The sequence below is a fragment of the Cryptomeria japonica genome, chromosome 3, assembly GCF_030272615.1.
Source record: "Cryptomeria japonica chromosome 3, Sugi_1.0, whole genome shotgun sequence".
In the NCBI taxonomy this organism is placed as follows: Eukaryota; Viridiplantae; Streptophyta; class Pinopsida; order Cupressales; family Cupressaceae; genus Cryptomeria; species Cryptomeria japonica.
The window spans coordinates 712,470,603-712,486,572 of record NC_081407.1 but is presented as its reverse complement, the minus strand read 5'-3'; the positions used below and the strand labels follow the sequence as shown (position 1 = coordinate 712,486,572).

At 33.8% G+C, this 15,970-nt stretch overlaps 1 protein-coding gene across 1 annotated transcript; it reads right to left on the bottom strand.

The window, feature by feature from the left end:
• Positions 1–3,535: 3,535 nt before the first annotated feature.
• On the bottom strand, positions 3,536–4,559 carry LOC131034196 (ethylene-responsive transcription factor RAP2-9). The gene has a single exon (XM_057965590.2). It carries the CDS (start codon positions 4,259–4,261, stop codon positions 3,650–3,652), a length of 612 nt encoding a protein of 203 aa, XP_057821573.2. The 5' UTR covers positions 4,262–4,559; the 3' UTR covers positions 3,536–3,649.
• Positions 4,560–15,970: the final 11,411 nt, after the last annotated feature.

Here is a 15,970-nt window from a genome sequence, read left to right as displayed (position 1 = left end):
ATTCTCTTAGTTGCCTCGAGAACAAGGGTTTTGCCAATAGTGGTGTCCATAAGGAGGGGAGTAGCCCTAGGAGGAAGAAGCTAATAGAGGAACTTTAACAACAACACAAGGGTCATTACCCTAATGATCAAGAAACACCTATAAGTGGGCAACCTCAAGTGTAAATTTATTGGCTTGCACTTGAATCTGTAGAAAAATGTTTAGAAAAGTCGTAGCTTTAACATAAAGTGAAACATGACCATCCACAAAATAATTAGAAAAAATGGTATATTTTTTAATCTTTCCATGTATATGCTAAATGTAATCTTCAATATAATTGTATTCCAAATTTGAGTAAATTTGTGAGGGATGTGAGGCCAAACCTCTATAAGAACCATATGCCATGAAAAATGTTCTAGTCCGAATAGATAAAAAAAACTCATGTATTGAGGTCCAAACATGTTGAACTCTAAGAAAAAACTTTAAAAAATGTGTTTGGGAGACTCTTATTGTTCTTACCCGAGAACATTGGACTAGGTCGAGTAGGACTATAATGATTGGGAGGGATACTTGGTCTAGGCATACTCCTCACAACAACCCTAGAGGCAGTATGGGTCGCAAAGCTCATGGAAAAGCTCCACAACACTTTGACCACTCCACAAGAGTGCAACTTAGATACTTGACATCGAATAACACACTTGTTTGATTAAGAAATTTTTTTACAAGTTTTTCTACTTTTAATTCAAACAAATTTAAAATGGAAGACACACACACACAAGATTAGTTCAAAACAGTTCATGTTCAGCTCACCAAAATGTAGAGTAGAAAATTCAACATCCTCAAGGTGATGGAACCTAGAGGAGCAATGACCAACTCTACCTCACTAAATTGGCAAGCAACAAGCTATCTAAACCTATAAGTGGAATTTACTAAATAGGTGAAGCACGAGAAATAATAAAAATATTTTGATTGTTTGAAAGTGCAAGCCAACAAGGTCTTCTAGTGAGCTCTATTAGCTTTATGTCCAAGATGCACACGGGTCATGGACGATAGCACAAGACACATACGTCTTGTACAAACAAAGTACAAAGATCGTACCAAAAAACACAAAATTGACTAGAACCTAGATTTTAATGTGATAATGAAAATAACAAGAAGATAACTAACTATAAAATAGGGAATAAGTGACAAAGGAAAGGAAGAGAAGAGAATTTACAAATGGTCCACAAATGAAGTCTCAAAAAAACATGAATAGGCTCCAATATCCTCCACACAAACCAAAAATATGATAATGTTGGGGTTGTGTTTAGAGGCTTACCAGAGTTAGACCCTGCTTTGGTGTTTCCACCTCCACGAATAGCCAAGATAGTAGATAAAAGCCAAAATGATAAGAGAGACGCAATGTAATAAATGATAAACTTGATATGATAATGGAGATAGGATGATAAAACTATGATAAATAAAAGAAAAGAAAGTCCCTTTTAGCACCAATGAAGAGGAAGCCTATTGGAATAAAGATGAGCACACAACCCTTGAAGACTCAGGACTATAATAATGGAGATGACGTGATGGTAGAGCAAAACTAAAGTGACCAAAAACCCCAAGGTGAAGAAGTAGAGAGTTGTAGCATATGAGAATGTGATCTAAGGATGTGTGAAGAAGCTAAGGATTGATAGAAAAACCCAAGAAGACACCCAATAAAGCAAAAACAAGAAAGATATAGGTCACAGGGAAGAATCTTGACATCAGTCCAGTCATAGAGGGAGGTGTTACACTACTAGAAATCATAAGTGTAATGCTCCAGCAACCACCTACAATTTGTAGTTTTGCGGGATGAAGGCGAGACATGCAAACATCTCCATGACATGCATTCGTCTATGAATCGTACAACCAGTAGGATTGCACCAAAGAACAAGCAAGATGGTGACAAGGCAAGACACATTAGTTGAGTGGGTAGAGGTCCAAACAAAGATCTCCAATAAATTTGAAGCAAAGGCTCTTATGTAACATGGAATTACATGGGGTGCAATTTATGACATTACAGAATTTAATAAAAAAAGATAAAGTAGAAAATAGAAATAAAGAGGAAAATAAAATGGAAGGATTTTTTCTCTCAATTCTCATATTTTTACAATTATTATCTCAAAATTCTCTTATATTTTAAAAATTTATGAAATTTACTAATTGAGTTGTTTAGATTTGGGTTGGATTCAAAATTGAAAGCATTGAAAATATGTTTGGATTTCATGTGGAATTTCTCTCAAAAATTGATTTATTCCATGAAAATTAATATTTTTTTGGGTCCAATGAAAAATATTTTTTAATATATTCTTACCTATTGGATTATTTCAATTCATGGATGCGATGACCACTTGATAGCAGCATATGACTTGTTTTCAATTATGAATTCATTGGACATTAATATGGAAATTAGAGTTTTGTTAAATTTTTATTACCTTTTTGTAAGTCATTATTGTTATATAGTTTCCAAGAAATTAGAAAAAGTGAATTTGAATGCAAAAAGAATGATGTTTTTTTAATGCATGAATCAAAAAGATAGTTTTAGTTTTAAGAATTTTGTATTTTTTTTAATTTTAGAAGAATTTCAAGCATTCGATAATAGAGGATTTTTAAATTTCTTAATTTTTATTGGGAAAATTGATTTTTAATTTTTTAATATATAATATTTTTGAATAAAATAAACAAAAAAGTTTTATCATTTTTTAGTGTAGAATCTTTTGGGATCATATTCAATTGTTATCTCACTTTTCATATCAAATCTAAATATCAATTTGGGATATGAGGAATCTAGAATTGAGACAAAAAAGATACAAAGGAAAAAAATAAGTCTCATTATTTTCTAGTATAGAATCTTTTGGAACCACATTCAATTTGCTATCTCACTTTTTGTACATCACTTTTTATACCAAATCTAGCTATCAATTTGAGATATGAGGAATCTAGAATTGAGATATAAAATAGACAAACGAATAATGTTTTGAGATCATATTTAATTTGTTATCTCACTTTTTGTATATTAATTTTCATACCAAATCTAAATAACAATGTGAGGTGTAAGAACTTAAGAAGGAAATATGAAAGACACAAAAAGATTGTTTTAAATATTGTTTTGAAATTTTGAAGTGATTTCATGGTTACAGTGGACAAGATCTATCTACTTAAATGATAATTAAAAAACTTATAATTTAAATAAAATAATAAAAAATGCAAGTCCATGATATGAGGAATCATCATTACATTAAGAACGGAAGATGATCCAATTTTGACCATTATAACACAATCTTGAATTTCAACTAATTAATAAACATGGTCAAATGGGCATCATGATCGTGGAGTGGGCACAGTGTAAACACGTAATCCCTGGCTAGTCAAAGGAGTCTAAAGAATGTCAAAAGTATGTAGCCATTCGGAATTTTCCAGAGTCTTCTCAAACTTTTTATAAATTAAAAAAAAATGAAAGCACATTTATACAAATACCTGAATAGTACGACGAATTCAGTGGAGAAGAATTTGGGAAAAAAAACTCGTAGTCAACTATAGATCAGAAACAACAGGAGAAATCTTTTTATTCAATCAGAAACAATGCCCAATATGAAAATATCAAAGGTAAAAACGTATCAGAGTAAATTAGCAGTGAACAGTAACAAATTTAGCTCCACAGATCGCCTCCAAGCAGACCAAAGACATGCTCCTCATCTTCATCATGCGCGCCATAATTTCCAGTTGATAAACCAACAGATTTCTGAAAAATATCACTCTGTATGTTGGTATCATGAGAAGAAAAACGCGCCCATTCGTTATGCACAAAATTGGCACTTTTAGACTCGGTTTCGGGCACCAATTCAGCAGCTTGAGCGCCTTCTGTTTTCACAACTGAATTCGAAGAACCAGAGGGTTGTAGGCCTGGCTGGGATTCGACCTCAGGACGTCGTGACGAGGAAGGATTTTTTTTGGCAGGGTCGACGTCGTGGGCAGAGCCTGCAGCGAGTGCGGCCTTTTGAACGGATTTGGGCGAGAGCGCGAGACCCACATTTGAAATATTATTAAGCGAGTCCGGAAAATTAAGGCGCGCAGTGGGACCACGCAAGCAAATGAGCGCTGTATCGTAGGCTCGAGCGGCTGCTTCTGGTGTGTAATATGAGCCCAGCCAAATCCTCGACCTCTTTTTGGGCTCCCGAATTTCCGACACCCATTTTCCCCAGCTCCTCTTTCGGATTCCTTTGTACGTCTTCTTTTTCTCCTCCTCTAGTTGTTTCTCCATGATGAAATACTCCAAGATATCACAATGGTGAATGAATAGCACACCCAGAGGCCTGAATAAGTAAAGTCCCGATTTACAGAGGTGAAGTGATTGATAAAAGGCCGGCAAGGGCGGTGAAGACGTGGCAAATGTGTCTACTGAGAAAGTCAGCTGGGAGACTGTTTTTAAATGGGCGTTTCACAGTTGAGTTCGATCCTGTGGATGCATTTTGTTTTCGAAGTCAATAACAAGCACATTACGCTGCTAAGTCTCCTGCGGGGCCGTACGAAGAGATTGTGAAGCTAATAGGCCATTATCTTCACGTTTGGATTAAGGTAGAATTTGGACGGTGGGCAAATGTAGGTGCCACTGTTTGAATATATGGTCGGCCGATGTTTCGCTTGAAATGCGGCGACATGTGGGCTCTCTCAAAGAATTTCAACTTTACAGACTTACCAGTTACCGTTAATGTCCATGTCAATTTTGTTGCACCACAAAAGTTCCTCTCATAGTGTAAATGCTTTCCAGGAAGCTGTTATGCTTCTAGAAGGCTTTGCTTATGTGAAGGGTCAGTCATTTCGTTGACGCATAAATCGCCATACAATTTTCTTATTTTTTTTTTCCCCTTTAATTTCAGCCCATCACCATGTCTGGGCCGGAGATATCAAGCTCATTGATATTTTTGAAATGTGAATGCTCTTTATTCTTCGGTAAACTAAGATAGTACATTCTAACTTTTGATTTGTTTGGAGGGTTTGTAATCACTTTTAATTGTTGGATCGTATTGGAGAAACTAGTGAAATTTGAGATGAGCCACTAGGCAAGTCAAAGCATATCATATTTTAAGTTTTGATTAGTTTGGGTGGCTCATCTGAAATCACATGAATATGTGGGTCATACTAGAGAATCTTGTGTAATTTGAAATGGGCCACCTACACAAGTCAAAGCTTAGAATATGTGGTTTGGTTTAAACATCATATTTTAAGCTTTGATTTGTTTGGGTGGCTCATTTGAAATCACATTAATAGGTGGGTCATATTGGAGAAGCTAGTCTAATTTGAAATGGGCCACTTAAACATGTCAAATCTTAGAATGTGTGGTTCGGTTTCAACATCATATTTTAAGTTTTGATTTGTTTGGGTTGCTCATCTGAAATCGCATTAATAGTGGGGTCATATTGGAGAATCTAACATAATTTGAAATGGGTCACCTAAACAAGTCAAAGCTTAGAGTGTGTTGTTTAAGCTTAACCATATTTTACAACTATTATTTGAAAAAGAACCATCTTACAAAAGTAAGAAAGTAAAGATGATAAACAATTTGTAATTAATATCAAACTCCAATTTAATTGAAAAAAAAAACACTTTCCTTATGGGTTAATTTAGACTAATTATATAAAATGTAATTATTTAAATGTAATTGGTTTAGATTAATCAAATATAATTAATTGAGTATATTAAGTTAGATCATTTTTTTTTAAAGTGAACAATACAACAAGTAATACTTAGTTTAGTAGTAGAATAATGATGTTAAATGAATAAGATTTTGGGTTTTATCTCTTCAAAAATTTGAAAAAAAAATTATTTTGTCTATAAAATTGCTTAGAATTATATTTTGGATCTCTTTCTTGTTAGAACACAAGTTTGCGGGTCTTGGATGAATTATTGGCCATGGATATATACCTATGCTCTAGATTTATTTTGGCAATTTACAAAGTATATTGTCTTGCAATGTTGCCTAATAAATAATCTTCTACTCCATCTTTTCCAAATGTTTTAGGTGTGACACTAATAATACCTTCTTTAAGTTGTCATTCGATCAATTTGTGAAGGCATCATGCCCTAATTAAACCCTTAAAATTCGAACAATATCAAGTATAATAGATGTGCATCTAATATGCAAATTCTTTACTCATTTTACTCCACCGAATTGAATTGTATATCTATAGATTACTATTCACAATTATTGAACACTCAATTTTACTTGATTAGTGTATTCCATTACAATGAATACAATTGAATCTTAGAACATAGCATTAAATCATGTCAAAAGTGTATTTAGCCAACTCAAGGTAGAAGGGTAAACACGTAAGTTGGAAAAATTTAATTCTCAATGTTAAATTAGTTACTAAGGGACAAGATCATGAGTATGAGGTTTTCCCATGTTTACAAACTTGTATAGGATGAAATAATAGTGAAATACAATACACAACTAAATGGAGGTAGGCGCTTTGATAGTGGTGGTAAATACATGGATAAATAGATTTATAAGTTTCTAAATTTGAATGTGGTAAGGATAAGTTTATACGGAAATGTGTTTGTATAAATGGATAAAGAGGCACAAAAAGAGCCCATATTGTGGCATTTGTAACATTGTCCATATTTAAAATTTTGATTTGTAATAACTTAAATGCTAAAAATTATAGTCAATGAAAATATATTTAAATTATTGTTCTCTAGTTTAAAAATATTTTAATCAAGATCGGATACTAAAATCTACGTTCAAATTTTTGGAGAGATTAGGAGCCCATCATGAAGCTGGAGACTTCATGGGATATAACCAAGAAACTATCCAATCACACACAAGAATGTTGCAACTTGAGCAATGATGAACAACGAGATCAAAAAAGCAAAGATTGAGATGACCTTGCTATGGATGAAAATGAATTTATGACAAATTGATATGATACAATGTGTACAAATGAGCTTGATTATATAGGCAAGTGAGGAAGGAGTACTTACAACTATCATTTGACAAAATTAAATGCAAGATGTTGAGTCATATCTATCTAGAATTATACCTAAGATAACTAACATGAACAATATTAAATGATTGTATCATGTAACAACCAAGCTATTCTAAGAAAACTTAACATGTGTGAATAGGTGAGCTAACCAATAAATAGTTAGGAAATGTCCTTATTCACACCAACATACCCCCCCCCCCCCCCCACAAACCCCTAAGTGCAACTTAGGGAGTGAAATTATTATGCAAAATGCAATATGATATGATGATACAATATATGGGTCTCAACAGCTAGGCCATGTTAGGTACCCATGCACAACTTATCATGCAAATGATCTTTGACAAACACAAAAAATAAGAAAACCTCATGGGACAAAAATCCTCTCCAAAAAAGAGATATGCAAGATATATACAAATGATAGATCATGTGATGTATGTAGGTCTCACATCAATACCCACCAAGAACTACATCCATCATGAGAATACAATTGATAGCTCCCCATAGGAAGGAAAGAGAGAGACTATGTACCACCCCTCCCCGATAATGAATTATCGTTTGCAAGAATGGTAAGTGACTGAAGGAAAAACTTGATCCAATGCTTGCAAACCACTTGTCTCCCCTTAGGAAAAAACAAAACCAAGTGTAGATGTAGTGATGCTTCCCATTCTAGACATGCAATGAAAGAAGGAAGCATGAAGAATGAAGATGATGTCTCTAAAAACTACTAATGTGCCTCCTTTTCCTTGAAGGATGATGATGCCACAATCCATTTAGGGACATACCCAAACAAACAAGAAAGTGACAAGTTGGAACTATGTGAAAACTGATATGGAGCAAGATCCAAATACAAATATACTAAAATTATTTCCCCCAACCAAATGTGAAAGACAATAATAGTTATGTTGGTCAAGAATGATGAAAGTCTCAATTAGTAACTTTAGAGAAGAAGTCAATGAAAGTGAAGGTAGATCAACTATCATTGAAGAAGAATCAGGAATCTGTGAAGCAACTTTGATTGAAATGTCAAAAACTTTCAAAGACTCACTGTCATGGTGTATCTCCTCTCAAGAATGAATAGACACAATAGGGTCATCTAGGAAGGGATGAGTATCAGGATGTTTGATAGAAGGTGAACTAGATGAAGAAAGAACAAAAATGTTATGCATCTTGAGTAATTGCCTCAACTCATAATTTTCTTTCTGGAGCAATTCAATCCTTGGGTTTGTCATGATATATAGGAGCACAAAAGGATGAATATGCAAGAGACACCCTCCTAGAATTTGACAATTCTCAAATGTCAAATTTTCTAAGTGAACAAATAATTACAACTATGACAAATTTTAAAAATAACTTATAAAGATGGAACAAAGCACCTAAATATACGAGTATGGCTAGTAGGGGGTAATTGCTGACGATTGATTAGTGTTGGAAGGTGCTAGTTTCAATAAATAGTCAGTCAACAAACAAACACTCCTCCAAATAATGTATACGTAGCCTGCAAAGATATATCTTGATTCAAAACAAAACACTATTGTTGTAGCCAAGAAGAATAGACTTAAAAAATATGCTCCAGCCACTGTAAGAAATTGATGTAGGACTCATATGATTGGTGCCAAGGGAATATTGCTCTTTAAATATATATGCCACATCCTTGGTCAAAGCAATGGCAATAATTACATATCGTTGCCTTAAGATGTTGTCTACCCTCAATAATAATTGTAACAAAATGACACTTTTTATAGAACTTTTTGCACCACCTTAAATGTGATCACACAAATATTAGATATTGACACTACTTAGGAATAATGTTGCACCATTATATCGACCTCCTTTATATTGATGACGATTTGAGTTCAACACCTTCTAAGTGCCTACAACATAAACTTTGTCATTAAACCAAATGTCTTTCGACTACAAAATATATCTCAACCTTACTATCATGATAATGTTGAAAGTCACCTTGGTCATAAAATTTCGATACTCTTAAAATTGATTTCTCTAAATAATATTGCTACTCCAAATATGTAGCACTGGAAAAAAGAAATGACATTTCTGCAACTTCTTACAAAGTCGATGTAGGAACTAACAAGAAATGGCACCTCTTCTTTGACAAACGTTTACCTCGGGGTTAATATTGTTAATGCCTCTTTATGATTGTGCTACTTCAACACACAAAAACACTGGATGTATATGATAGGACGCGTCTATTATGGCTCCAAAACGACAATACGGATTGACTAACACGTGTGTTAGTCGCACGTTTTACACCGTCGATTTTACAATTAACGGCTGTGATTGACTAACATGTCACTAACACGCTGTACGAAAGGTCTGTTTTGGAACCAAAATAGGCGCAGCCTATATAATGGCCCGGCTTAGCCAACACACTCTAAGCGCTGACCGCGCTTAGGTGGCTGGTGTGGGCCCCTTTACCCCTTTCAGCTTTCCGTTCAAGGTTCCCGCAACTTTCCATTCGCAGTTCCGTCAGCAGATGTTCGCCGTTTCTCTAAACAGTGACGTCGTCAATGTTTCATTCAAATTTTCTTCCCGCTTGAAACTCTTGCACTTGAAAGCATAATAAAGGAGCAACCCCATCAATTTCTCTGGCAGCGTACTCCCGACCTGTGCCAAAATGGTAGCTTTGGAACAGGGTATGGACATCGATCAAAGCATAATGGAAATGGAAAAGGGGAAAAATATGATCACGTATTACAGTTGGAAATGCTCTGGTAGACATGTATACATAATGCTGAAACAGAGAAATAGACATGTATGCATAATGCAGAAGCATAGAAAAGGCATGCGAACTGTTTGACTGGTTGTGTCAAGGAAATGTGATCTAATGGAATGCAGGATAAGCACAAAATACGCCTGTGGACAAGGATTTGAAAACTTTCAACCAAATGCGATTGGCAGAGACTCCAAAGCCTTTGCTAGTGTCTGCCAGAACAGGGTAGCTGCAACTTCCCTGGTCGACGTGTATGCAAAATGTGTAAGCATTGACAAGGCATGTGAAGTTTGAACTGCTTCAAAGAATGGCATGTTTACAGGATATGTAAAATAGACAAGGCACCTTAACTGTTTGACAAAATGCCTCAAAGAGTGTTCTTTTCTTGATTTTGGGACATTCACAAAATGGTTTTCTTGCAAACGTTTTTAGAAACTTCCTATCAAATGCAGTTGGCAGGTGTGAAGCCAAAGTCTGCAACTTTTGCTGGCATCCTCCCAGCCTGTGCCAAATGGGTGCTTTGGGACAGGGTATGGACATCCTTCAAAGCATAAAGGACAGAGAAGTTTAGTAGACATGTATGCAAAATGTAAAACTACATACTTAATTACTGCACTAATTTTCACACCACAGGTAAGTGTAGCTACAATTCACCATAAAAACTAGTGAAGATATATCTGAATTCATGAGTCTAATGGTCTCATGTCTAAGTTGGCATCCTCTTGCATGAGTTTGATCGAAGACTTTGTCCTTCAAGCCTCAATATGCGATGATATAGTTTCCATTTTATAGAGAGAATAGCTCCATGGTCAATCATGCATCAAGTAATGCAATGAATATTTTGATGGTTATTTGGGACCAATGCACTTGCAAGACCAACAAAATGGAAAGCCTTGTAGGTATATGATGTCCTTGCAATTCAATATTCAAGATTAGATATTGATGGAGATAGAACCATGTCGATAAAAGAAACATAACAAGAATGCTTTGAATAGTCATTATTACCACTATGGAGACTATGTATATTATATAAGACATGTTGCATGAGTAGATTGGGCCATAACAAAGGCATTAAGGTCACCACCACCACAAGTGATGTTTCGTTAGTGAAGACTTGCATCTGAATCCACATCAAATATCTATAAAGATCATGCACTTGCAAGATAGAATAATTTTAACCCACTAGGCTTATCTCAACACTAGGACATGAGACACTCGAGGATAAATCATGTACCTGAAGATATGAGGTGTAAAACATTTTGTATATGTGGCTAAATGGGATTGAGATATATCAATATAAAGAAAATTGCATGCATGAAGTGGAAGCCTACATAATAATCAAATAGGAGATGTGTACTATCAAATTATGTGTTGTGCACTACTTTAATCAAAGTGTGATATATAACAACAATGAATAGTGGTAGGGTAAGCACAACAACTTGAAGGGTTGGTGCAGGGGCACTGAGTCTTTTCATGCCTCATGAAGGCTTTATTGTAATGTGTCTTTTGTTCGTATCTTATGGAGGTCTAATAAGGTCCAAAGCACCAATTGTAATCAAAACAATTCCATTTGTAAGGCTATTAAGCCATTTGTCCTAGATAGACCAATATGGTTCTGATATGGTCAACCATGGTCAAGGTTACCAAATATGTCCAATATGGGTGAAATCCATGTAATAAGGCTTTTTAGCCCATTTTAGTATGTGTTAGGGTGATTTTGAGTCATTTTGAGGTGTTTTCACAAAGTTTGGCAACAATCTTCAAAACTTACAAAAGTTGTTAGCTTTGCAATTTTGCTAAGTTACAAAAAAACAAGTTGTCAATTATGCAAAATTGACAACTAATGGTCATTTAATTTGAAAATTGATTGGGAGCGGCTATAAAAGGTATGTTGCATGTCTATAGAGCCTCTTTTGGTCGAGGCAATGAAGGTTGATCTAAATTTTGGAGGAGATCTAATAAAAACAATTTTGATTTTTCTAAAAATTTACTATTTCAGCCATGTTGTAGCATTTTTTACTTGTTAATACGGTACTTTATGGGTTGAAGAATCACATGGTTGGAAAGTAGAGTGAGTCTACTTTCATTTGGTGGTTATTTGGTCCAATTTCATCCAGTATTTTGGAAGATGTAAGCGTTTTGGTGAAAAATGCATGTAAACCCTTGCCACCTAGGGTTTGATCTAAAAAATGTGAATTTCTTCACATTCCACTATGGTGAAAGGCTATAACTTGGTGGAATGGTGTATTTAGGAGTAATTTCAATGTTCCTTTTGGTTTCAATGTAGGGAAGCAAGTTTGGTGTGAATTTGAAGTGAATTTGGTTTGGCATCCCTATGTGACAGGCTTGTGAAGAGGGGTATGTTGAAGGTATGAATGAACCTATTGCAAACCTGAGAGTTTGGGAGCCCAAAACTAGTTGATTTGGTGATTTGGTGATTTGGTGATTCATGACACCTCTTGGATCCATTGATTGTGTATTGGTGTGTGTAATACCCTAAAAATGGTCATCTAAACCATGGGCCCCTAATCTTGACTACATCACCAAGGTCCTAACCAAAGGCAACTAAATCAATCTTGAGCACCTAATAAATTAATTCCTAAATCATCAATGTCACATGGAAAACAAATCATTTTAAATTATTTAAATGTTTATTTAATTAATTGATCATTCCAAGTAAATCATTTTAATCAATTGTCCTATTTATTTAATTAAATATCCTAGCATATTTAATTAATAAATTAATTTGCCATTAAATCATAAAAAGGAATTAATTTGCAAAAAGGAATTAAATTGAGGAAAGAAATCAACTTGAGATATTTTTTAATTTGAGAAATCTCAGAAAAGCAAGAAAAACAATTAAATTAAATAAATCAATTTCTCTAAATTTAAACTCAAAGCAATCTTGAGGAAAGAGATTCAATTGCATTAAAAGAGCTTTTTTCTGTTAAAACAAATATTGAGCAAATAAAAGAAATTAATTCTTTTTAATTGGTTTTTATCTCAAATGCATGAAATCAATTCTTTTTAATTGATTTTATCTCCAATGCAAACTCGAACTTATAATCCAAATGCATTAAATCAAGCTTTACTGAATTTATCTCAAAGTTCAACTCAATCTTATCTCCTCTGAAACTGAATCAAAGCATCCAATCATTTTAATTCACCTGGATTGTGCTTTTTCTTGAGAAATCTCAACCACTCATCATTAATCAATCTCGTATGTTGGTCTCTCTTTGGATTCTCTATAAATTTAGGCTTTCATCTCTCAATCAAGGTACCTTGGATATTTATTGTTATTATGTTATTTTTTCTCTAGAGTCATTGAGAATATTGTGTATTGAGATTATTGCATCTTAGCTTTTTGCATATTAGTTTAATCATGTTTAGCTTGATTAGATTCATATAGTTTGATAATCTTTGCTTGTATCCATTTAGCTTAATCTTGCATTCATCTAGCTTAGTCTTGCATCCATATAGCTTAATCTTGCATCCATATATATTAAATCCTTCATCTTGGTGTAGTCTAGTCACTGGTATTACTTAAATAAATCTGAGAGCAAGTCTATACTCGCATCTTTTAGGAGGCAATACGTTGATTTGTTATGCTTTTTACATTCATTGATTATATCTGTCTAACCATGCAAGCAATGATTTATTGAAGTGTTTGTGTCTTACAACTTACAAGTTATCACTTTTTCACACACACAGTGTGCATTTGTGAGGTACTTGCTTTGGAAAAGAGGGCTAATTGAGGCTCTAGTGCAATGGTAGAACTCCATTTTTTATTGTTTTGTTACAAAACAACCTATGCTAATTTTTTGATATGATTTACAAATCCAAAAATGGTTTCCAAAAATCATTTCACGGTCTTGATATCTGGTCTATATCAAAATATATTCATGACACTCCTAAAAGAGAGGGCTACTAGGAATTTGGGGTGGTTGTGAAGTGTCCTTTCATTCTACATGCTAGAAACCATAACCGATTCTTGGAACATGTTTGGTTGGGTTTCATAAGATTTTTTTGAAGTCTACCTTTGAATTCCTAAGCCATTTGATTGTCTCCACTATTTTGAGTCCTGTTTGCTTAGGTCTAGGAGGCTTGGTTTGGTAGGTGAATTGGGAGAAAGATCTCCCTAATTGTGCATCAACTTTTTTTTTTTTTAAACTCATTTGTAGGCCATCCTAAACATCTACCCACCTCTACATCAAGGGTGGACACAAGAAATAGGGGCTAAGCTATTAGCTAGTCAAAGTAGAAATAATAGTCGAGGACATGACCATGGGATATAGTGAAGACCAATAGGACATGAGTGGTAAAAGCTACTAATCAAGGAAATAGTGATAATATTTACACAGTTTATGTATGTACCTCAAGTTAATTGGTGACTAGCTAAAGGATAATGAACTAGAAAAAGTGCATAGGGGCTACCTTTTTGAGGATTGTAGCAATAAATGTTGACACATAAGTTTGATATGAATTGTGGTAGTGATGAATTTAAAGAACTAGGCCTAGGATAAAGACCACCATGTAGATTGTAGGACTTCAACTTGAAGGGGTAAATTATCAACTTTGGGCATAAGAAGACACATTAAACATCAAATAAGACCATGTAAAGCCCATGGATACCACAAAACCAAAGCCATGTATATGGGGATGCCTAATTCCACAAGATCACACCCATAACCCATAATATAAAATCCTAACCATAGACCACAACCAAATACATTTGACTTGAGAACAATAGTACACTAAGTTTAGACCAAACCATAGGAGCACATTAAAACACCAAAATGGTAAAATAAAAGATAGGCCATCATTGCATAAATTAAAATATTTATAGTTGCAAAATTATAGCATGCATCAATGAAACCTTAGAAAGAAGTTTCTAACAAGCTTTTCTTTTTTAGTATTCATGGAATAATATTTCATTTTTACTTTAAAAATAACCAATTTGCATGTAATTATCATTTGTGTGTAGATAAAATTATCCATGTAAATGCTCTTGACCAAAGTGACTCATTGTTGTAATAATGATGTAAACAAAAATTAAGTTGTCTCTAATCAATAGATATTATATTTTACAATTAGTAACGAAATCCATCCCTTTATCTCTTCGAGGGGGGGGGGACTAGTTTTAAAACATATCAAGATAGAATACTGATTGGCTTCATTTAGTAAAATTACCTTGCTTTGTATATTGGGATTGCTTTCTTTCATGAATATGTATTTACAATATACAAGATATGAAGCTTTTTGGTAGGGGTTGTGAAATGCAAATAATATCTTCCTTTTAAACATAAAAAAATTTCACAGACTAATAAACAAATCAAAGTTCTACAAAGTAATTATTCAGAGTTCTAGCACCATGCCAAATGTGTCCAATATTGTTTCAAAGAATAGGTAAAATTCTCAAAACTTGTTCTAGTGCAACCATGCAAACATTAGTAGATCTTAACTCAAACTTTACTTAGGTAAATTTGGACTCATACTAATTAAATTATTACCTAAGATTAACATTAAACATAAAACATTAATTTTTATTATAGATTTATTTATATCTATAAAGATTCAACATAATTTGTTATTTTTTATTATGTATGTGATAAATAAAGAATAAAAAATATCTAAGTATGTTAATGGATCCTCATAATAAATTTGAAATAAGAAAATTTATTAGATGGAATTAAAACGATAACAATGCTAGAAAACATTGTGTAGGAATGTATTTTAAAGGAAATTCGCTTGGCAAAAAGCTTGTGCCAATCTCAAATGCTTCAGAAAAGTGGTCAACACATGTGGATACATCATGCCTACGATGATTTAGAATTCAAGAATTTGTTGTTGCACACCTTTTAAAACAAGGAACTGCCTCCCCCTCATGCCCTCTAATGTTTTCTAGCTCTTGGAAAAGAAGAGAATGACTAATGACATGTGCATACCACTTACCAAACGAGATGATAAGAATTTCCCAAGAAGATGAATGATAATCTAGGAAACTTTTTAACCATCTCTTTTAAGCCCCTATTAAGAGACCTAGTAAATAAACTCACCTACATATCTTTATTTTGAAAATAATATTCATCTATAAAATTAGAAAAGACCAACACAAGTGCTTCCTTTTATGAATAATTTTGAACATCAAAAGTAGGAATTTCATTGTAGACTTCATTTTTTATAGGTTCAAAGTCATAAGGACCCATCATAAATCTAACTTCTCATATACATAAAAAATGGGAATATTGTCAAGTCT

Coding starts and splice junctions, on each gene's coding strand:
- LOC131034196 (XM_057965590.2), bottom strand. CDS start 4,261: ATGGAGAAACAACTAGAGGAGGAGAAAAAGAAGACGTACAAAGGAATC.